Genomic DNA, 23698 nt, shown 5'->3' with positions numbered 1-23698 from the left:
GCAGATGTGAACAAAGCCTTATTCATCTTCATTACGTATTTTATTTCCTGTTTATGTTGTTTACCTGCAAACAAGCTGCCATTTTTTTAATTATGATTATTATTATGATTTGTGTGAATACAGAGAACAGCTCATGTCACTAAGGCTCTGTTCACATCTGCATCGGAGGCTCTGTTAGGAGCCTCCGTCGTAGATCTGGTCAAAAATACCTGACAAAACCGCGTAGCATCCTGTGCTATTTTGCCCGTTAAACGAAGGACACTATGACAAAAAGCCGACCGAACCCATTAAGGTCAATGGGTGCAGTCGTTCGCCGTTGGTGTCTGTTGTGTAACACATCCGGTATTTTCGTTGTTCTGCTCCAAAGTAACGGAAACTCTGAACGCAAATGTGAACAAAATCTAACACACAAACATCCAAATATTCTAACAGTATTATACTTTTATTTGTATTTATTTTCTTTGCAGAGAAAAGCGATGATGAAAGTGGAGTTTGCCCCTCTGAACATCCCATTGGTCAGGCGGATTCAGACGTTAGCTGTATTACAGTGGGTTTTCTCCTTTTTACTGCTGGGTAAGACTGTTGGAAAATTACATATAAACTTTTAAGTAAGTGTGGTATTGCAATTATTTTTGCTAAAGGTAATGATACAATTTATAGATCTGTCAGCTGCAAGATCTATAGGATGCCCTAACAAATACCAGCCTGTGTGGTATGCGAATGACCCTGACCGAGCCTTTCAGCCAATCAGATGTTTACGGAGGGGTGATATTCCTGTAACTTCTACTTGCGTAGTCTCATTCAGAATTTGATATTGTGATGGCAGGATCGAGGCAGCTCTTGCCATAACTTGCAGTAATGTTATGTGCTGTCTACTATTTAAAGCTCATTCACAAGAACGTGAATCTCGTCCGCGTGACGGCCGTTAAAACAACGGCTATCACAAGGACCCATGCATTTCAATGGGGCCGTTCACACGACTGTTATTTCAACAGAGCGTGTGAACGCTCCGTTTTAAATATAGGACATATCCTATTTTATTGTGTGTCACACATCCCTCCATAAACTGTAGTCTGTGGGGGATCCGTGACATCGCGGCCCGCACGGGTCTACCTCGGACGTGGAAAACTGCAGTTTTTCACATTGAAGGTGGGTTACATTCGTGTGAATGTAGCCTTAGTGTGAAAAATATCTGGATGGGAGGGCATACTTTTCACAACACTAATAAAAATGTGAGCATGTGTAATTTGGTAGAAGTTGTTTTTTTTTTTTTTTAATAGCAGAAAATAATTATTTATCACCTTAGAGAAATGCCTTCGCCCCAAACTATAAAATCTAATTTAGCCACTTTAACTTTTCCATCCTTCCAATCTTACAACCAATGAACTACACTTGCGTCTTTACAAGAAGATCTGTCACTAACATTGTTACCATCCATATAGTCAGTAGCATTCTCACAAACAACTATAACTGATATTTCAGATGAGATTTCATAAATCATTCCACCTGCATAAAGAGGGAAAATATTTGAAACGAGGAGTTTCCAAACCTGAAATTCAAAGATTTATTAAAATATATAGAGACAATGGACACCTAGGACTCCAAGGCTTGGTAAACAGATAAGCAGAATTTAAGGCTATGTTCACACAGCGGATTATTCATGTGGAAAAATGCAACATGGTATTGGTCAAGAAACCGCAGTAGATGCTCTGGTCGGAGATTCCGGCATTTGTCTATATATGGACAGCGACATCTGGGGCTTCCTCCAGGAACGGAATCCCCGGACAGAGCGTTGCCAGCAGTCTGGCCTGGGATTCTGGCAATACAAAGCCTCTTACGCCACTGTTCATATGTGGACAGTGACGTCAGGGGAACCTCCAGAAGAGGAATCCCTTTCCAGAGTGTCGGCAACGCTCTGGTGGGGATTCCTGCACATCAAAGCTCCTAACGTCACAGTCCATATTTGTACAACGTCAAGGGCTTCTCAAAGACAGGAGTCCCTGGCCAGAGCGCTAGACTAAATAAAAGTTATATCTTAGTTTATTTCCACACTTTTATTTGAAGCTGGGAAAGGTGGGTATTTTGTGTGCTCCTGCACAGTTGTCCTTTTTTAAATGTCTATTGCCCGCCAGCTATCAGGTTCATTTCGTAGTCCTTGCACTACAAGGGGGCTGTGTAGCCGCACTACCAACCAGGGGGCTATGTGCTGTGTGCCACTACCAACCAGGGGGCTGTGTGCTGTGTGGCACTACTAACCAGGGGGCTGTGTGCTGTGTGGCACTACCAACCAGGGGGCTGTGTGGCACTACCAACCAGGGGGCTGTGTGGCACTACCAACCAGGGGGCTGTGTGGCACTACCAACCAGGGGGCTGTGTGGCACTACCAACCAGGGGGCTGTGTGGCACTACCAACCAGGGGGCTGTGTGGCACTACCAACCAGGGGGCTGTGTGGCACTACCAACCAGGGGGCTGTGTGGCACTACCAACCAGGGGGCTGTGTGGCACTACCAACCAGGGGGCTGTGTGCTGTGTGGCGCTACCAACCAGGGGGCTGTGTGGCGCTACCAACCAGGGGGCTGTGTGGCGCTACCAACCAGGGGGCTGTGTGGCGCTACCAACCAGGGGGCTGTGTGGCGCTACCAACCAGGGGGCTGTGTGGCGCTACCAACCAGGGGGCTGTGTGGCGCTACCAACCAGGGGGCTGTGTGGCGCTACCAACCAGGGGGCTGTGTGGCGCTACCAACCAGGGGGCTGTGTGGCGCTACCAACCAGGGGGCGCTCCCTACCAGGGGGCGCCCCCTACCAGGGGGCTGTGGGGCACCCCCTACCAGGGAGCTGTGGGGCGCCCCCTACCAGGGGGCTGTGGGGCGCCCCCTACCAGGGGGCTGTGGGGCGCTACCTACAGGGGGAATCTGTGAGTGGTGGGCTGATGGTCATTTTACTGTGAGTGGTAGGCTGATGGTCATTTTACTGTGAGTGGTAGGCTGATGGTCATTTTACTGTGAGTGGTAGGCTGATGGTCATTTTACTGTGAGTGGTAGGCTGATGGTCATTTTACTGTGAGTGGGGGGCTGATGGTCTTCAAGTGGTTTCCGCCTCTGACCTCCAATTGAAATTAATAGGAGGCAGAAAATACCTGCGGCGCTCGTTTGGAGCTTTTTTTTCCGGGGTCTTTTGCCTTCGCTTCAACAGCTTAACCCCTTAACGACCGCCCACCGTCTTTTGACGTCGGGCGGTGCAGGTACTCAGTCTACAGCGATGCCTTTTGGCGTCGCTGTAGTAGAGGGGGTTTAACGGCACCCTGGTGAAGTTTGCACTAAAAACCGGCTGTAAGTAACAGGTCCGGTTCTTAGTGCAGCCATCAGGACCTGCCGATTTCGTCGTAACAGCATGTGACCGCTGTGACAGCCAATCACAGCGGTCACATGCTGTTACTGCGTACAGAGCCGCCGGGAGTGTCTAAATGACAGCTCCTGCTCTAAGAACGAGCTGTTGCTAGCAGCTCTGTTCTTAGAGCAGTGATCAGGAGCCAATAGTATTGGTTCCTGATCTTTTGTGATCACTATGAGATCCAATCATAGTGATCACTACTGTTTACTTTTATTTTAAACATGTATCTGTTTCTCCTCACTGTTCTAGCTGTGGAGAGAAACAGATACAAGTGTGTCAGTGTCCCCACACAAAATCACTTGTTCCTCACACACAGTTTATTAAAAAAAAACTAATTTTTTTCAGTATTTTATAGTATATATATATATATATATATATATATATATTTACTGTATATACTAAGAATCGTACTATAAACTACTTTCTTTTTAGGGTACGCTGTTAGACGGCGTGTACGCTGTTAGGCCTCATGCACACGACCGTAGCCGTGTGCACGGCCGTGATTTTCGGGTCGGCCAGCTGCGGACTGTCAGCCGCAGGCCGCCCGCAAATTGCGGGACATGCACATGGCCGCCACCATTGTTTTCAATGAGCCTGGACCGCAGAACAGGGCCGTAATAAGACATGCCCGTTCTTTCTGCGGTCCGGGCTCCCGGGCCGTGCAAGGACCGCAAAAACTACGGTCGTGTGCATGGCCCCATAGAAAAGAATGGGGCCGCAATTCTCCCGTGGATTTTCGGGGGAATTGCGGCCGCAAAAACACGTTCGTGTGCATGGGGCCTTAGACGGCGTAGGGTGCTGTTCTGGGCTTGGGTTTACGGTTTGTGTTAGGCGTAGGGTTTAGGTTTAGGTTTGAAAAAAAAAAAAGTTTCATTCTTTTAGTGTTCTTAGTTGATTAGTTGATAAAAAAAAAATTGAAACCGCAAGTTCCATTTATTATTTGCGGTTTAGACTGTATTATCATTATGGCTGCCAGAAGATACAGCGTTGAGGAAGCTATGCTCCGATACCGATTCTGCATCTGAAGTTGAGCTTTTAGGGTATGTGCACACGTAGTGACAAAAAAACGTCTGAAAATACGGAGCTGTTTTCAAGGGAAAACAGACCCTGATTTTCAGACGTTTTTTGAGCAACTCACGGTTTTCGCTGCGTTTTTTACGTCCGTTTTTGGAGCTGTTTTCATTGGAGTCTATGAGAAAACGGCTCCAAAAACGTCCAAAGAAGTGTCCTGCATACAATGTATATAAGTGTCCTGCACTTCTTTTGACGAGGCTGTATTTTTACGCGTCGTCGTTTGACAGCTGTCAAACGACGACGCGTAAATGACAGGTTGTCTGCACAGTACGTCGGCAAACCCATTCAAATGAATGGGCAGATGTTTGCCGACGTATTGTAGCCCTATTTTCAGATGTAAAACGAGGCATAATACGCCTCGTTTACGTCTGAAAATAGGTTGTGTGAACTCAGCCTTACTTGAAAGCGACAGCGAAAGTGTCGCTTCAAGGGATTCTATGGATATGAGACCCAGCACCAGTGATATGGGAGACGGCGCAGTTGCCACAACGTCCGTTCAAAGTGCAGCCCCTGAAATTGCACAACCCCACCAAACCGATTTAGTGTGGGAACCCACGAGTTTATTTTCTCCCACCATAAATGACTTTATTGCTACTCCTGGCATAAGTCCCAATGTCAGTAATTTTTCACCACTAAATTATTTTAATATTTTTATTACGGACCAAGTTTTGGAACATTTTGTGCAGGAAACAAATTTGTATGCCAGGCAGTACATTGCCAATAAGCCTTCGCCACCTAATGCCAGGTTGTGGAATCCCACAAATTTCAAAGTGCGTCTCTCATTCCGTCAATTCATACCCTCAAAAAGTGCAAAATACGGGGTAAAGATTGTTATGGTATAAATATACATATATAATGTATTTGGGACCATAAGGAGTGAAATGTTATAAAGGAGAACATGTATTACAATATAAAGATATTTTAGAAAGGTTAAGAGAAGAAATAGTTTGCAGATGCTCTGCCGTCCCTTGAAATTGCAAACAGATGGTGGTCAATCACTTGACCACCCCCCTAAGCATAAAGGAAACATAAGGGAATACCTGGTGCTCCACCAATGAGCTTGTATGGGAAAGGAAGCTGTAAGGCTAGAATATACAGATGACTCATATGTTATGGAATGTTCTTTGTTCTTCTGATGCTATAAGTATGAACGTTGTAGTTCAATAAATTAGAAGTATTTTACCTTGAGAAACGTCTCAGTGTATCTGTTACTTCTCCGAGCAGCTCGTCCTACCTATCGATTTGAACCTGCATGGAGATCAAGGCGTAACGTGACCCAAGTTGCGATCACAAGATCTACAAGTTATGTGAAAGCACTACTGGCTACACATGTGCATTTAAGATCTACGAGGGTAAAGACAGTGAATTTAATCCACCAGGGTGCCCTCCAAATATTGGTACCACTGGTAAGATTGTGTGGGATTTAATTGGCCCTTTCCTACACAAGGGGTATCATGTATACACGGACAGTTTTTATACCAGTGTGCCATTGTTTAGCGCCCTTCATTGTGCCAACACTGGAGCCTGTGGCACAATACGCAGGAATCGCAAAGGTTTCCCACATCAACTTGTGGATAAAAAAACTACGAAAGGGGGAGTCATGCACTTTTCAAATTGAGAAGATGCTGGCTTTAAAGTTTTGTGACCGCAAGGACGTCTACATGATCAGCACTGTCCATTCAAGTGCAACAGCAACTATTAGAGAACGTGGGGCCTCTGCAGATAGACAAAAGCCTGTGTGTGTCATCGGCTATAACAAATTCAGGTTGCGATGCAGAACGCATTTGTCCTGTACAAAAAATCAGCGGGCAGGGCGACATTCTTTAAATTTCAGGAGAAAGTGATTGAAGATCTCCTATTTGAATCTGCAGACCAGAGAGTAGTCCATGAGTCAGAGGATGTACGCCGACTTGTTGAAAAACATTTTTTACACCCCATCCCTTCACATCTAACCAAAAATACCCCAAAAAACGGTGTCGGGTCTGCAGCAAACGAGGACAGCGAAGTGAGTCACGATATTATTGTTCCGCTTGTCATTCCAACCCTGGTCTATGCATAAGTCCCTGTTTTGTCCTTATCAATACACTATGGGCTTTATTACAGTTTTGTTCGGGTTTTTGGTGGACCTCTTACACCCGAAAATACTTCTAGAAATAGCTACATTAATTTGGGGAGTAGTGGTCCTTTACTGTATCTATACATACGGTGTGGGACACTGCCCCTTTATATATTCTACAGGTGATAGGTTGTTTTGTGCACATGGCGGTTCCTACCTTGCCGGGCAGGGGCTTGTTATGGTGTACCGCGTCACTTGCCACATTCGTCCCTTATATAGGGATTGATGGAGCTAAAGAGACTTTGTATGACCAGTCACTTTGAATAATAAAGTCATTACAGCCCTACAAATTTTCTTTCATCCTGTGAACATGCTCTAGTTTTCTACATAGCTGGATACATTCTTCCTCCTTTTTTTTGGATATATTGCCTTTTTCCGCCAACAGTTTAATACATTTTCCCACTCTAACTTACTATATATCAGAGCGGGTTGATATACATAATGTCTATGGACTGACATGATTTCAGGACAGCTGCTTTCTTAGCACGACAGTCATAGGGTGTAGAAACTGTTAGGGACATCTATTTCTCAATCTAGAAAAGTAGAATCCTCCCATTTTCAAGCAAAATGTGTGTCCTGAAAGCCTCCGGGTGCTCCCTTCCTTTTGGGTCCTGCCGTGTGTCCAGGAAACATATTAGGGCCACAATGGGGATATTTTTGAACACAGGAGAAACAGGGGGATACATTTTCTGGTGCATTTCCTTATTCTCATGTCCTCTGTACAAGAAATCTGACCTTAAAATGACACATTTGTGAAAAAAAGTGAAATAAAATTTTCTTTCCACCTGCTTTGCAATAATTCCTGCGAAAACTGTGGGGTCAAAATACTTAGTACACACCTAGATGAATACCTTAAGCGGTCTAGTTTTCAAAACGGGGTCATTTATGGGGAGTTTCTATCTTTTTGGCAGCTCAGTGCCTCTATAAATGTGTAATGGGACCTGAAACATTTTCAAGCAAAATGTGTGTCCTGAAAGTCTTCAGGTGCTACCTCCCTTTCGGGCCCTGCCGTGTGTCCAGGCAACGCATTAGGGTCACAATGGGGGCATTTTTGAAAACAGGAGAAACAGGGTGATAGATTTTGGGGGGTGTTTCTTCATTCTCATGGTCGCTTTTACAAAGAAATCGGTCTTCAAAGTGATACTTTTATATAAAAAGTGTTTTGTTTTTTTTATTTCACCTGCTATGCATTCAATTTAGCAAAAAACTGTGGGGTCAAAATACTCACTACAGCCCTAGATAAATACCTTAAGGGGTCTAGTTTTCTAAATGGGGTCGTTTATGGGGAGTTTCTATCGTTCTGGTAGTTCAAAACCTCTCCAAATATACAGTGGGGCCTAAAACATTTTCAAGCAAAATATGAGACCTGAATGCCTCCGGTTGCTCCCTTCCTTTGGGGCCCTGCCGTGTGTCCGGGCAACGCATTAGGGTCACAATGTGGGCATTTTTGAAAACAGGAGAAACAGGGTGATAGATTTTTGGGTGTATTTCTTCATTCTCATGGTCGCTTTACAAAGAAATCGGTCTTCAAAGTGATACTTTTATGAAAAAAGTGAAATTATATTTTTTACGCCTGCTTTGCATGAATTCTTACAAAAAAACTGTGGGGTCAAAATACTTACAACACCCCTTAATAAATACCTTAAGGGGTGTAGTTTTCAAAATGCTGTCACTTGTGGGGGTTTCCACCATTCTGACACCTATGAGCCTCTGAAAACCTGGCTTGGTGCAGGAAAACAAAATGTACTTCAAAATTTATAAAATCATGACTAAATTGTAAGTCTTCTAAATTGCTCAAATTTATTTATTTTTTTTTCAAAAGTGCTGCCAAAATAGAGTAAAGCGATGGAAATATATATTTAATAAAAAAAATTGTACAGTATGTATGTACATATGTGACATATTGCAGTGAAAAATAGGGAAAAATGATAATTTTTACAAAATTTCTTCAATTTTTCTATTTTTTCATTAATTTCCGCAAATCGTATCAGTCTACTTTTACCACTAAAATAAAGTACAACATGTGACGAAAAAACATTGTCAGAATTACTTGGATATTCAAAACTTTTGCAGAGTTATTCTCTGATAACGTCAGACATACCAGATTTAACAAATCTGGCTTGGTCATTAAAGAGGCTCTGTCACCAGATTTTGCAACCCCTATCTGCTATTGCAGCAGATCGGCACTGCAATGTAGATTACAGTAACGTTTTTATTTTTAAAAAACGAGCATTTTTGGCCAAGTTATGACCATTTTTGTATTTATGCAAATGAGGCTTGCAAAAGTCCAACTGGGCGTGTATTATGTGTGTTACATCTGGGCGTGTTTACTTCTTTTACTAGCTGGGCGTTCTGACGAGAAGTATCATCCACTTCTCTTCAGAACGCCCAGCTTCTGGCAGTGCAGACACAGCGTGTTCTCGAGAGATCACGCTGTGTCGTCACTCACTTCCTGCCCCAGGTCCTGCATCGTGTCGGACGAGCGAGGACACCGGCACCAGAGGCTACAGTTGATTCTGCAGCAGCATCGGCGTTTGCAGGTAAGTCTATGTAGCTACTTACCTGCAAACGCTGATGCTGCTACAGAATCAACTGTAGCCTCTGGTGCCGATGTGGCTGACACGATGCAGGACCTGGGGCAGGAAGTGAGTGACGTCACAGCGTGATCTCTCGAGAACACTCTGTGTGTCTGCACTGCCAGAAGCTGGGCGTTCTGAAGAGAAGTGGATGATGCTGATTCGTCAGCATCATACACTCCCATTCCTAATGCCCAGCTAGTAAAAGAAGTAAAAATGCCCCGATGTACACACATAATTCACGCCCAGTTGTACTTTAGAAAGCCTCATTTGCATAAATTCAAATATGGTCATAACTTGGCCAAAAATGCTCGTTTTTAAAAAATAAAAACGTTACTGTAATCTACATTGCAGCGCCGATCTGCTGCAATAGCAGATAGGGGTTGCAAAATCTGGTGACAGAGCCTCTTTAAGTTGAAAGGAGTTTGGAGGATAATGCTGAATGAACGGATCAGAGTCTGAGAATTAATGTAGTAGGGTGGGGGGGGTAAAAGTAAAAAGTCAGATCAGGGAATGTGATAGGCCTGTCTAAAAGGTGTTTTCAAGGCACGCTTAAAACTGTGGATGTTGGGAAATAATCTTATTGTCTGGGGTAGCACATTCCAGAGGACTGGTATAGCATGGGAAAAATTTTGGAGACAGGAGTGGGAGGTTCAGATTTTGGTGGTTGTTAATCTAAGGTCATTGGCAGAACGTAGAGCGTTAGTAGGCTGGTAGACAGAGATGAGGGAGGAGATGTAAGGAGGTGCAGCACTGTGGAGAGATTTGTGGGTGAGAGTCATAATTTCAAATTGTATTTCAAAGTAAATGGCCAACCAATGCAGTGACTGGCACAGAGTAGAGGCGTTGGTGTAGCGGTTGGTCATAAATATGAACCTGGCTGCTGCATTGAGGATAGATTGGGGAGGGGAGAGTTTAGTGAGTGGAAAACTGATTAGTAATGAGTTCCAGTAGTCAAGACGAGAATAAATCAGAGTGACAAGTGTTTTGGCTGTTTCCACAGCAAGAAAAGGGCGGATTCTGGAGATGTTTTTGAGAAGAAGGTGACTGGAGTGTGCCAGTGATTGAATATGAGGAGTTAAAGGGAACCTGTCACCAGCATTTCACCTATTAAACCAGCACTACCTGGTGGTAGTGGGTGAAAAATCATTTCTATATAACCTATAATTGTCGGCTCTGTAGCTTTAGTATTCAGTTTTTTAGTATGTTCACACCATATGCTAATGAGCATAAGAGTCATATCTTCATTCCTCATGTCTTTCCGAGTTTACCCCGCCTCTTTACTTTTGATTGACCGCTCCTTGCCTTCCCCCAGCACACAATATCTCACGCTTGTGCACTGATGTCCTCTTCTGGTGTGTGCGCACAAAGGGACACCGGATTATTACGATAGAAAGCGCAAAATGTTTGCAGACCGTTATTTACAGTCCAAGGTGGAGTTTAGGAGACAGGATAACGGCAATGAACTTTTGGCAGCAGCGGCCAGTGAGGGATAAGTAAAGTTCAATAGGTGAAATGCTGGTGACAGGTTCCCTTTAAACCGTTAGTGACCGCCCCATAGTGTTTTTACGGCGGCCACTAACAGGCTTTATTCCGATGCAATAGCCTTTTTACGGCGCTGCATCGGAATAAATAAACACTTCAGGGAGCCATTAAATGTCCCTGCTCTCACCTACCAGAGGTAGCTGAGGGCTGGGGGCATCCATGCTCTAACGGGTGAGATCGATATTCGTATCGATCTCACACGTTTAACCCCTCAGATCCGGCGCCGTATCTGAGTGGTTTTGGAGAGAGGGAGGGAGCTCCCTCTCATCCCACTGACACCCGGCGATAAGATTGCCGAGTGTCTGTGTCTTCGATGGCAGCCGGGGGCCTAATAAAGGCCCCCAGGTCTGCCTGTAGTAAATGCCTGCTAGGTCATGCCTCTGGCATGACTTAGCAGATGCCTGTCAGTTTTACACGGACAGGCATAATACACTGCAATACAGAAGTAATACGGGTGGAATGAGTGGTGAGTGAGTCGGACTCCTAAGTTAGCGTGGGAAAGCTACAAGTGGGGTTGTGATTGGTGAGTCACTGCTAGCACACTGCACAGTGCACAGGCAAATCTTGGTCTGTCAGTGATGTTTATCTCAGTTGTCCAGAAATTACTGAAGTGGAGGTTGGCAACCCTGGTGCATAATAGGAGTAATGGTAGTACCACCCACTGTAACGGGGACATCAGGTTTAGGTAAATTAGTAGATGATGGAAACACAAGGCTCTGTTTTTGAATGCGTATTATTATTTCAAATGTCATGCGTTAGGAACACTAGTGAGTCTAGTAATGGGTTTATAATATTGCTAGTTTTCAGACAAAAAGGATAAACTACTCCCCAAAAGAATCCCTCCCCATTTGTAGTGTCATGGTCTGACGTCTCCGATCTTTGTTAACCATTCAACATGCTTCTCTTTCTGTAGCACAATGCTGTGTGGGATTGTTCCTCCTGTTGGTTCTTGCAAGATTCTGGCTTGTGGTGGCAATCTATGTGCTCTGGCTGTACCTTGACTGGGAGACACCACAGGCTGGAGGACGCAGGTGTGAGTGGGTACGAAACTGGACAGTCTGGAGGTACTTCAAGGATTATTTCCCAATAAAGGTAATCTAGTAAAGGAAATCATAGGTAACTTTTTGTATACAGTATTCCTTGTATTGCAGTTATTCTACATAATTTCCCTTTAAGCCAAATGTAGTATTAAAGGGCATTTATTTAATCTAGAGGTAACCGTGTAAAACATGGTCATGCAGAGTTGTCAAGAGCGAGAGCAGCTCCTTTCTCTGGCTAACCGGTTGGGCATAAGGAAAGGGATTATTCCGACAAAACTTTTAATACCGAAGTCTGTGGTTTTTTTATTTTTTTTTATTCTGGTGCACTAGTAACATCACTATCCGCAATCTTCTACATAAGCAAACATGCTTTTTGTTATTCTAACTGAAGGTGGGTTGAGCAGCCCTCTAATAAACAAGAAAGGGGAAAGTGCCATGTCCTCCATTCACCTGTGCTGAATGCATATGGATATCCTTTCTGCTTGTCTAAAGCTGGCCATACACTAGAGATTTTATATGGCCCAAAAGGCAGATTGAGGGCCATGTTCTAATGACTGTCGGCAGCGTGACAGACACGACCAAAGATATCTGTGGAGAAGGAGATCTGCCGTGTGGGTTTTTTTTTTGTGGTCATTGTCAGGGTGCAGATCTGTGAAGTCATTCATGCCAAACAACAGATCTGCATCCCATCAATGGAAGCCCAGACTAGGCCAATGATCAATCGCAATTTGACATTTTAACTTATGGCGTTTGATGTCCAAAACAATGAAGCCATTAAAAAAAATAAAAAAAAAAATCTTGTCCCGCAAAAAACAAGTCTTCACACGGCTATGTCTATGAAAAAAATATGCCTTTTGAAGTTCCATAAGGAAAAAACTGAAAAAATGGCCTGATTGTTAAGGTCTAAAATCGACTGTTTACTAAAGGGTTATGAGATAGTAGTTCCACAGGAATTATAAGTACACTGACGTCCGTCTTTCCGAGATTAACCTGTGCTTTTTGTCATTGCCATATAGTAAATACTCCCTGCTGCGCTATTTTTCCAGGTGATCAAGACAGCGGATTTAGATCCCCAGCATAATTATCTCCTGGGCTTCCATCCTCACGGTGTCCTTGTTGCTGGGGCTTTTGGAAACTTTTGCACCAACTACACCGGATTTAAAGAGCTTTTTCCAAGATTGACCCCTTACCTGCACATACTACCCTTCTGGTTCCGATGCCCCTTCTTTCGAGAGTATGCCATGTCTGTGGGTAAGTATAATACAGAGTACTAAAGTCGTTCTTCACTTTAATATGTCAGGAGATTGTCAGTGGGGATTCAGGAGCTGGGAACCCCACCAATGCAGAGGGGTCTTGGCACCTGGTAAATAAATGACTGCTCTGACACCTATAAAATCGATCGTCGTTCTTAGGAATGCAGGAATGGTTATTTTTCCATTACAATTGAAAGATTGATTTTGACAGGAGATTCTTAGTTGCAGACTTCTCCTCCAATCACAGCCAAAGTAGTGCCTGTACGCCTTTCAGACATCAATGTAGAGTTCTCTGCTCGGAGACTCCCAATGACCGGTCATTGGAATTAAAAAGTAAATAAAAAAGTTATTTCTTAATATAAGTGTATCACTATAAAGAGTATCAGGACATATACAGTGCATGCCAAACGCTAGAGTGAAATCTTGACAAAATGCACAAAAAATAAGGAAAGGCATTGGCATTACCAGTCTAAAGCACATAAGGGGGGGGGGGGTGACACTAGCAGATAGACGTGATCTTATTTATTTTTTGCCTAAAGTGAACCTGTCACATGGCATCACCACTTGTAAAGGGCACAGTAGGGCAATGCCAGTCATTAGCATTGCTGACATTGGGCATGCATTTACATGTGATCCTTCTAGTTATTCCAGTTTCCTCTTATTCTACATACAAATAGGTTCATACGCTGTCTGTGAATGTCTGAGAGGGAAATTAGGTGGTTGTTGGTTACATTGGAGAAAATTACTAATATAATGGCAAAATTGTTTGCACAGTCGAGTTAGCAATGTACGTGGATAACATACAAATGCTTTACACATATTTATACACCACATTGTATCATCTATTTGTTTACTGTGTTTTAAAGGTCTGGTGTCTGCATCCAAAAAGAGTGTTACACATGTACTAAGCCGAGAAGACGGAGGAAACGCTGCAATTATAGTAATTGGGGGTGCTGAGGAATCATTGGATGCACACCCTGGAAATCTGACCCTCCATATCCTGAAGAGGAAGGGGTTCATCAAAGTGGCATTGAAGAGAGGGTGGGTTTCCTTGTCCGTGATGAGTGCCGGATTACAAATCCTTGAAGTTGCTATAATGGAGAGGCAAATTTTATAATATTAATTTAGTTTGGGAAGCACGGAGGCTTTTCGCAAGATTCTCTCTCCATTTTCCTCCCAGCCATAGAACAAGAACAATGGGCTTTGTCAGTGTGACACCCAGCAGATACTAATGTGTTGGAACTGAATGGAGCAAAAAGCTTTAAGGCCCCATTCACACGAGCGTGAATCACGTCCGTGTGCTGCGGATGGAAATCACGGGCACAACACGGAGCTATTGATTTCAATAGGGTCGTTCACACATTCGTGAGTTTTCACGCAGCGAGAGTCCGCTGCGTGAAACTCACTGCATGTCCCATATTGGTGCGTTTTCACGCACCTACGCGCCCATTGAAGTCTATAGGTGCGTGAAAACCACACTTTGCGCATCAATTTGATTGAAAAAAGAAAAACAATGTGATTTCCGAGTGCGTGAATAACGCATGCCACTCGCAAAATACACTGATGCATAACGCAACACACACAGACCAGATTCACACACGTTTTTCACGCGCGTGAATCTGATACGCTTGTGTGAATGGGCCTTAGGCTACTAATGTACAGAAAGGGGGTTTGTAGATTAGATGCCAGCTGAGCGCTAATTCATACATTTTTATTAAAGGAGAAGGCTTATTATGCGGGGAGAAATTTATATGTTTATAGGGTGTGCCAGTCTTTGCCCTAGTGCAGTGTACTCTAGATTCATCAGCCGGGCATACACTCTATTGATGACGCTTCTGCTGGGTTCAGATCAGACTTGCCATTGTTTTCAAAAACGTTTCTATGTAGAAAAGTATCGGTAAAACTTGATAGATGAGTCGCGCTCAATGACATTTACAGACTTATAGAAAAAATTTCATTGTTTGACTTTGAGAGTCTTGGCTCAGTTCTCACCTTCACTATCAACTGTAAAAAACATTTATTTTGTACATGAGTTATTCTCCAAAATAACCCCTTTCAAAAAATGTGGGGACACAACAGCCAGGGGTCCTTAAAGTATACTCAGAATAACTTTGCTGTTTCCTTTTCAGTGCCCACTTGGTGCCAGTGTTCTCCTTTGGAGAGAACGAGCTGTTCTTCCAGGTATCGAATCCAAAAGGGTCTCTGCTACGTAGTGTCCAAGAGAAGTTTCAGAAAATAATGGGCTTTGCCCTACCCCTCTTTCATGCACGTGGGATCTTCCAGTATAGCTTTGGAGTATTGCCCTTCAGGAAACCAATTCACACAGTGGGTAGGTGAACAATAAATGCACTTAGTAACTGAGCGCTAAAACTTGCTTTTAAAAACCTATTAGGCTATGTTCACACATCGCATGTTATTTGTTGCAGAATCTGCATTGAAATCCCACAGCGAAGTACCGTATAATGTTAGTGAGAAGGGTTTTGACAAACCCTATTTACTCGCAGCGTAAAAAAAAAATCGGCTGCAGATTGTAGGCATGCTGCACATTTTTAAATCCACAGCATGCCCACTTTATGAAACTGTTGCAACCAGAATTTGAGGAACTTTAGAGCTTGTTCACCTCTGCACTGAAGGCTCCATTAGGGACCTCCGTCACAGATCCAGTCAAAACTACCGGAAACTCCATGGACATTACGGAAACCTAACAGAACCCATTAAAGTCAGTGGATTCTGTTAGGCACTGATGGTGTCCGTCATGCAACGGAACAGTCACTACCAGTATTTTTGTTCTGTTACTCTGACGGACCTAATCACCGCTCAAGACTTAAGTGTAGCTAAACGTTTGACAAACTTCTGACATGTCATAATGGCATGTCAGAAGTTTGGATTGGTGGGGGTCCGAGCACGGAGACCCCCACCAATCGCTAGAACGAAGCAGCTGAAGGGCTCGTGTGAGCGCTCAGCTGCTTCGTGTCTGTTTGGCTTTTTCCGGAAAGCCGATGTATCGGAGTACAGGCTCATAGACTTTCTATTGAGTCCATACACCGATACATTTATTTCCGGAAATAGCCGAACAGAAACAAAGCGGCTGAGCGCTCACCCGAGGATTTCAGCTGCTTCGTTCTAGCGATTGCTGGGGGTCTCAGTGCTCGGACCCCCACCAATCCAAACTTATGATATGTCACTATGACATGTCAGAAATTTGTCAAACGTTTAGCTACACTTTAATAAAATAAGAAAAATACATTAAAAAATTCCCTAAACATATTTAGTATACCTAAATATAAGATGATGATAACCTTTTAAGAAATCTTTACATGATCGAAAATGACAGAAAAGCTGTGTACCTCACTTATGTAAAATGAATAAAAGTACAATTTTCATTTAAACACTAATGGATACATCATCTGTGAAAAGTTAGGACTGCATAAAGATAGTTTGGAAATAAAGAAATCTACAGAATGTCATGGAAAAAAAAAGGACCTGGCAAAATAAAAACCTTATAAAGTAACTTTAAAATAGTCTTAGAAAAATATTACAGTAATTAAAACCGTATATACCAAAAAGCAGTAAATGGTGGATAAGAGCGAAATATTAAGTAACCAAGTACTTTTTACCATGTGACAACACTTGTCCCCATGTCCTCCACATATTATATTAATCATTTTCTGTAAAAGTCCTGGACAACAACTTCACAATTGTCTACATACAGAAACATTTGCATAGAGTGATATTGGCAGCAATATACATTGTGAACTTATACAACTGGACGTCTAGATTTTAGTTATATTTCAAGAATAAAAGTTCACGTCTGCTTGTTTCCAAAACCGTTCCACACTTGTCCATGGGCTGTTCTTAGAGTTGTACCTCCGCTTCATTCACTAAAATAGGGATTAGCTTCATTACCATGTACAGCCCATTTCCATTGTGGAAATTTTTTTAATCTTTGTTTTATTTTTTTCTTTCTAATTCTTCACCACTCTTTTTAAAGTTGTTAAAGTCAGTTTCCACATTGATGCATTCTGGTTAAGCTTTATCCACTAGTCAATGTTTTTGTTCTGACCATTATTAGCCTGAACAGAGTGGTTACAAAGATTCTCTGGCTCTGGAGGACTCCATGTCTATGCATTGCACAGATACAGTGAAGGAAATAAGTATTTGATCCCTTGCTGATTTTGTAAGTTTGCCCACTGTCAAAGACATGAACAGTCTAGAATTTTTAGGCTAGGTTAATTTTACCAGTGAGGGATAGATTATATTTAAAAAAAAACAGAAAATCACATTGTCAAAATTATATATATTTATTTGCATTTTGCACAGAGAAATAAGTATTTGATCCCTTTGGCAAACAAGACTTAATACTTGGTGGCAAAACCCTTGTTGGCAAGCACAGCAGTCAGACGTTTTTGGTAGTTGATGATGAGGTTTGCACACATGTTAGATGGAATTTTGGCCCACTCCTCTTTGCAGATCATCTGTAAATCATTAAGATTTCGAGGCTGTCGCTTGGCAACTCGGATCTTCAGCTCCCTCCATAAGTTTTCGATGGGATTAAGGTCTGGAGACTGGCTAGGCCACTCCATGACCTTAATGTGCTTCTTTTTGAGCCACTCCTTTGTTGCCTTGGCTGTATGTTTCGGGTCATTGTCGTGCTGGAAGACCCAGCCACGAGCCATTTTTAATTTCCTGGTGGAGGGAAGGAGGTTGTCACTCAGGATTTGACGGTACATGGCTCCATCCATTCTCCCATTGATGCAGTGAAGTAGTCCTGTGCCTTTAGCAGAGAAACACCCCCAAAACATAATGTTTCCACCTCCATGCTTGACAGTGGGGACGGTGTTCTTTAGGTCATAGGCAGCATTTCTCTTCCTCCAAACACGGCGAGTTGAGTTAATGCCAAAGAGCTCAATTTTAGTCTCATCTGACCACAGCACCTTCTCCCAATCACTCTCAGAATCATCCAGATGTTCATTTGCAAACTTCAGACGGGCCTGTACATGTGCCTTCTTGAGCAGGGGGACCTTGCGGGCACTGCAGGATTTTAATCCATTACGGCGTAATGTGTTACCAATGGTTTTCTTCGTGACTGTGGTCCCAGGTGCCTTGAGACCATTAACAAGTTCCCCCCGTGTAGTTTTCGGCTGAGCTCTCACCTTCCTCAGGATCAAGGATACCCCACGAGGTGAGATTTTGCATGGAGCCCCAGATCGATGTCGATTGACAGTCATTTTGTATGTCTTCCATGTTCTTACTATTGCACCAACGGTTGTCTCCTTCTCACCCAGCGTCTTACTTATGGTTTTGTAGCCTATTCCAGCCTTGTGCAGGTCTATGATCTTGTCCCTGACATCCTTAGAAAGCTCTTTGGTCTTGCCCATGTTGTAGAGGTTAGAGTCAGACTGATTAATTGAGTCTGTGGACAGGAGGAGTCTTTTATACAGGTGACCATGTAAGACAGCTGTCTTTAATGCAGGCACCAAGTTGATTTGGAGCGTGTAACTGGTCTGGAGGAGGCTGAACTCTTAATGGTTGGTAGGGGATCAAATACTTATTTCTCTGTGCACAATGCAAATAAATATATATCATTTTGACTATGTGATTTTCAGTTTTTTTTTTTTTTTAATATAATCTATCTCTCACTAGTAAAATTAACCTAGCCTAAAAATTCTAGACTGTTCGTGACTTTGACAGTGGGCAAACTTACAAAATCAGCAAGGGATCAAATACTTATTTCCTTCACTGTACCTATTGATTTAAATAGCAACTGTGTAATGCTTTATTTGCTCTGTGGCGGCGCTGCAGGGGAATTTAACACTGAGGGTATGTTCACACGGCCTATTTACGGACGTAATTCGGGCGTTTTTGCCCCGAATTACGTCTGAAAATAGCGCCTCAATAGCGCTGACAAACATTTGCCCATTGAAAGCAATGGGCAGACGTTTGTCTGTTCACACGAGGCGTATATTTACGCGCCGCTGTCAAATGACGGCGCGTAAATAGACGCCCGCGTCAAAGAAGTGACCTGTCACTTCTTTGGCCGTAATTGGAGCCGTTATTCATTGACTCCAATGAATAGCAGCGCTAATTACGGCCGTAATTGACGCGGCGTTCAAGCGCCTGCACATGCCGGTACGGCTGAAATTACGGGGATGTTTTCAGGCTGAAACATCCCCGTAATTTCAGCCGTAATGGACGCCCTCGTGTGAACCTACCCTGACAGGTTCCTCCACAGTTTACAGGTGATCGCTGGGGGTACGAGCAGCAGGATCAGCTTATTGTCTTAGGACTCTTCTGACACAAAGGGATTGTCACAAAAGAAGCCGTGGCATTTGCATCTGAATTCCATCCACCCATAAGCTTGACCTGACTTTCAGCTGTTTAGTCTTTCTTTAGAGCTGTCTTTGCTCTTGTTCAGTTGTCCAGTAAATATCTCGAGCTGCTAATATGATTTTTATTTGTCTTAAACAGTCGGTAAACCCATCCTAGTGGTGCAGACATCAAATCCCACACAAGAAGAAATTGAAGAGCTGCATCAGAAGTACTTGAAATCCCTTCAGGATCTCTTTGAGGAAAACAAGGGAAAGTATGGTATCCCAGAGCATAAAAGTCTCCTCTTCACATGACCTTCATAGATGAGGCTCTACTTGTGAGACTGGATTTAATGATGCGAAATCCCTTTGACTCCAGTATGGGATCTCATCCTTGCAGATCAGTAGTATCCCAGCACTTTCTGCTATAGCTGCCCATATAGCTGTTCTCATTCATAAAGTACACGCCACTATTTATGAAGAATTTACTTCTTGTTTATATATGAACAGAAATGCTAAGTGTTAGCGCTATGATCACTTACTAACTGAGCCTCCGGGTAAGATTAGTTTACCAGTGGATTTGCCAAAGTTTTGCCTACCATTTCATTCATTCCAAATATCCTCATTAAAAAATGTTAAAAATAAGATGTTCAATTATTCTCATTAATAATAATTAGTCACGGTACATAAAAATCTTAGGCCCCATGCACAGAACTGTAGTTTTCATCCGTAATTACGGTTTCGTAATTGCAGACCCATTCATTTCTATTGGCCACGGACACCTTTCCGTATATTTACGGATGTGTGTCCGTGCCGTAGAACATGTCCTATTCTTGTCTACAATTGCGGCACGGACTCGGCTATAGAAGTCTACGGGGGCTTCCGCAATTCCGGACGGCTACAGATGTGTATCCGTACCATCGGATCCGTATTTGCGAACCGTAAAAACCCTTACGGTTGTGTGCATGACACCTCATAGGTAGCATTGTGAAAGCAATGGTGATGTATAATGATACATAGTTTTCTACACTCGCTATAGCTCACATCTTCTAGTACTCCCTGCTTATTTCAATGGCTGCACAGAGCTACCTCTGGTCATTTTTATTCTAGGCTTTGTAGTCTTTACACTAGGTGGCTGTGAACGATAATCTAATTTAAACAATAAATAAACGCGCCATGAATGTAGTGTACCGCAGAGCATGGCATTAGAGGGGTTAAAGTGAGCTACTATGGGTGTCTCTATAGACTAAACATCAACTGGTCCCAGTATCAACTAGTAGAAATCGGAATGCATCCGTGGGCTTTAAGAGATGTTCATGATAAGTAATGCAATGCATTTACAAAATAACACAATTTTTTTAAAGGGGTTTTCCCATTTCGGACACTTATGGCATATCCACAGGTTATGTCATAAATGTCCGCTAGATCTGGGACCTACACCTATCACTAGAACAAGGCCTGATGACACCTGTCTTACCTGCTGCCGCTGGGCTCTAATGAGCGACGAGTGTGTTTTGCTAAGCTGTTTCCAAAACTCCCATAGAAGTGATTGGGAATTACGGAAACCACGTAGCACAGTGACCTACGCGGTTTCCTCAACTCAGGAGCTGCGGAAACAGCGCAGCTTGCTGTGCTGTTTCCAGAACACCCATTTACTTCTATGGCAGTTCCGGAAACAACATATGGGCTCGGCTGTTTCCGGAAAATCTGACCTACTCACAGCTCAGTGGCCAGAGCCCAGCGGCAGAAGTTAGGACGAGGGTTAGGGGCCGCTTTCTAGAGATCGATGCAAATCCTACCTTTGGGACCTGTACCTATCGGACATCTTATGGCATACCCTGTGGATGTGCCGTAAATGTCCGAGATGGGAATATCCCTTTAATGCCTATAAGGCTTTGTTCAAATCTGCATTAAAAGCTCCATTAGCAGCCTCCGTCGCAGCTACTGGCAAAAATCCCATTTAAAATAGAGCAGCGTGCTGCGCTAATTTGTCCAGGAAAATGGACATCATGACGGAAATACAACGGAACCGATTAAGGTGGAATATTATGTTGCAGAAGTTTCTGCAATTGGAAAACCGTTCCATTTATCTGAATGAAACGTGCAGAACTCCATGTGCTTGCTGCAGAAACAACCCTTCAAAGTCAATGGGTTCCATTGGGCACGTCATGTGACTGATTCAGCACTTTGTCATTTTCTGTATTCTGCACCTATGACTGAGCAGAACAACAACAATGATGAACTTTGCCTAAAACGAACAGAAGGTACCACATAGAGCACCATCCAGTGTAAGTTCGGCCCTGATTGTAACGACTTCAGAGCTTCAAGAAGTGTCGCGGAGGCCTACCTTATTTCCTTACATGGATTTTGAGGATAGTCTGCTGGAACAATGTACAATATTCTTTCCATTTGATTTTTAATTGATTTAGAGGGGTATTTCAGTTGAAAATATCTATCCCCTATCAACGTGATAGTTTATCAATTTAGATTGGTGGAGGTCTGACCGCTAGGACCCCAATTAATCGCTAGATTGAGGAGCAGTGCAGTCCAGTGGATGGGTAATAAATGTTTTCTGCTGGAATACCCCTTTAAAAATATATCCTCGTATCCATCCCAACTGGGACCCGACTTTTTTGGTGTGTTTTTTTTATTCTATGTTTTTGCCAGGAAATGGGCTTGCGAATTGGATTTTTCGGTGCATTTATACTAAAATCAGTTAATGCATCATGACTGCATACAGGTCATCTCTATTTTCAAACTGCACGTGGTTTTACAGCGAATTGCCATGGTTTTGCAATACGGTTCTTAGTCATGCGGCATACTAACGCCACGTGGCCGCAATGTGCACTGGTCCTAGTACGAAGAGTGACTGTTTATGTCTTCAATTATTTTGCGTTATGTAATAAATTCCGATCACGTTTTAGAGATTTGTTTTAAAGTTTGATTTAAAATATTTTTGTTGCTCAACATGAAGAAAGTTTATATACACTGACTGCGGTTTGATATTGTTACAAAGTTCAAAGGAAAACATATTTTTATAGGTCCAATATATGTAAACTGAAGAACAATGTCCAAATCTATACGGAGCTCTATGCCTTTGGTTACTTTTACATACACTTTATTAAATATACCTTTATTCTGTACAGTTCCATAAGTAGGTCCTTAAAAAAACAACCTAATATATATTTGAATAATAACTAAAAAATATACATGCAAAAGAGAAACTTTCAATTATTCTGGAAACCTGTTCTTGTCTAGTGTGTTCTGTCTACTGACCACTGGGTGGCACAATTCCCAAATTTATCTGATAATAGTGAGGTTATATCCGAAATGTTACATCACATTTGCTTTGGGCAATTTTGCAACATTGTAGAGGAAATGGTATTATATGAAGTAGTGCGGTATTATAGCAATACCTGCCCTTCCTGTACTGATATAGGAATGCTCTCTTTTTAATTGTTAGTCTCCCAGTGGAGATTTTACTTAACGTTATGCTGGAAAAGGGAAACCATTCATATCCAACTTATAATAAGACGCCTCTGTCATGGAGAGTATTGCTAAAAAAAAAATTGTGTATGATGTTTTCTTCAAGACTGCAATGTGCCTTATTTCTACCAATTCTATTTTTCTTAAATAATTCCTATGGCAAATATATTGTGAATACATAAAAGGACATTATATTATACAAGCTGTAGCTCGTCCCATCTCCTCTACTCCATTATGTTATGTCTCGAAGAGTTCTATAATAAAATGCTTTTTTGAAATCCTTCCATATGGTTGTTTTGTATTGTAAACTTGTGGATCCTTTGTACATTCTTTGTCCAGTCCTTCCAGAACAGAATCGTTAATAAAGATTGAGGGCGCACCTAGTCCAATTGTTTTATATGAATGTTTAGCCGAACCAAAGTCAACATACCCTCTACATGCTCCGCTGTCCCTGACATGAGACAATACCTGGTAGCGAGTTTGTTTTGAGGGCAGCATTATGTTCATATCTCTTGTGTTTGCTGTCAGTACAATTTTATTTTATTTTTTTCTATTTAATTTTGAATAACCCATCGGTTTTCCTAGGTGCTCTGTCTCCGGACCCATGTCCCCCTTTCCTTTTATTTCCTAGACCTTTTTTGGACATTCTTGGTCTTCTCTCTGTGTATTACTTCTAATCTGCTATTCTATGTATACATATATAGTGTGTGTGTGTGTGTGTGTGTGTGTATGTATGTATATATATATATATATATGTATGTGTGTGTATTATGTACATTTTTCTTTTAAACATAATTGTTGCAGGCCTGTATATAAATTCGATTTCTAAGAACTAGTGTTTTGTTTTTTAACCTTGCTCACTAAGGACTAAAATATCTTACAAATAGAAATGTCATAACTGTAGTTTTC

At 42.5% G+C, this 23698-nt stretch overlaps 1 protein-coding gene across 2 annotated transcripts in view; it reads left to right on the top strand.

Annotated features, from left to right (window-relative positions):
• The window catches only part of MOGAT1 (monoacylglycerol O-acyltransferase 1), a 39879-nt gene extending 16808 nt beyond the window's left edge, over nt 1-23071 (top strand). For both annotated transcript variants that reach the window (XM_075863972.1, XM_075863973.1), the window contains exons 2-7: nt 468-573; nt 11616-11794; nt 12789-12993; nt 13862-14036; nt 15125-15324; nt 19464-23071. In XM_075863972.1, coding sequence (XP_075720087.1) covers nt 477-573; nt 11616-11794; nt 12789-12993; nt 13862-14036; nt 15125-15324; nt 19464-19618 — 1011 coding nt within the window. In that variant the 5' untranslated portion in view covers nt 468-476 and the 3' untranslated portion in view covers nt 19619-23071. The remainder of the gene's footprint in view (nt 1-467; nt 574-11615; nt 11795-12788; nt 12994-13861; nt 14037-15124; nt 15325-19463) is intronic.
• Nucleotides 23072-23698: the final 627 nt, after the last annotated feature.

Source organism: Rhinoderma darwinii, chromosome 4, assembly GCF_050947455.1.
Source record: "Rhinoderma darwinii isolate aRhiDar2 chromosome 4, aRhiDar2.hap1, whole genome shotgun sequence".
In the NCBI taxonomy this organism is placed as follows: Eukaryota; Metazoa; Chordata; class Amphibia; order Anura; family Rhinodermatidae; genus Rhinoderma; species Rhinoderma darwinii.
The sequence above is the reverse complement of the archived record's forward strand: the minus strand, read 5'-3'. Positions and strand labels throughout refer to the sequence as shown.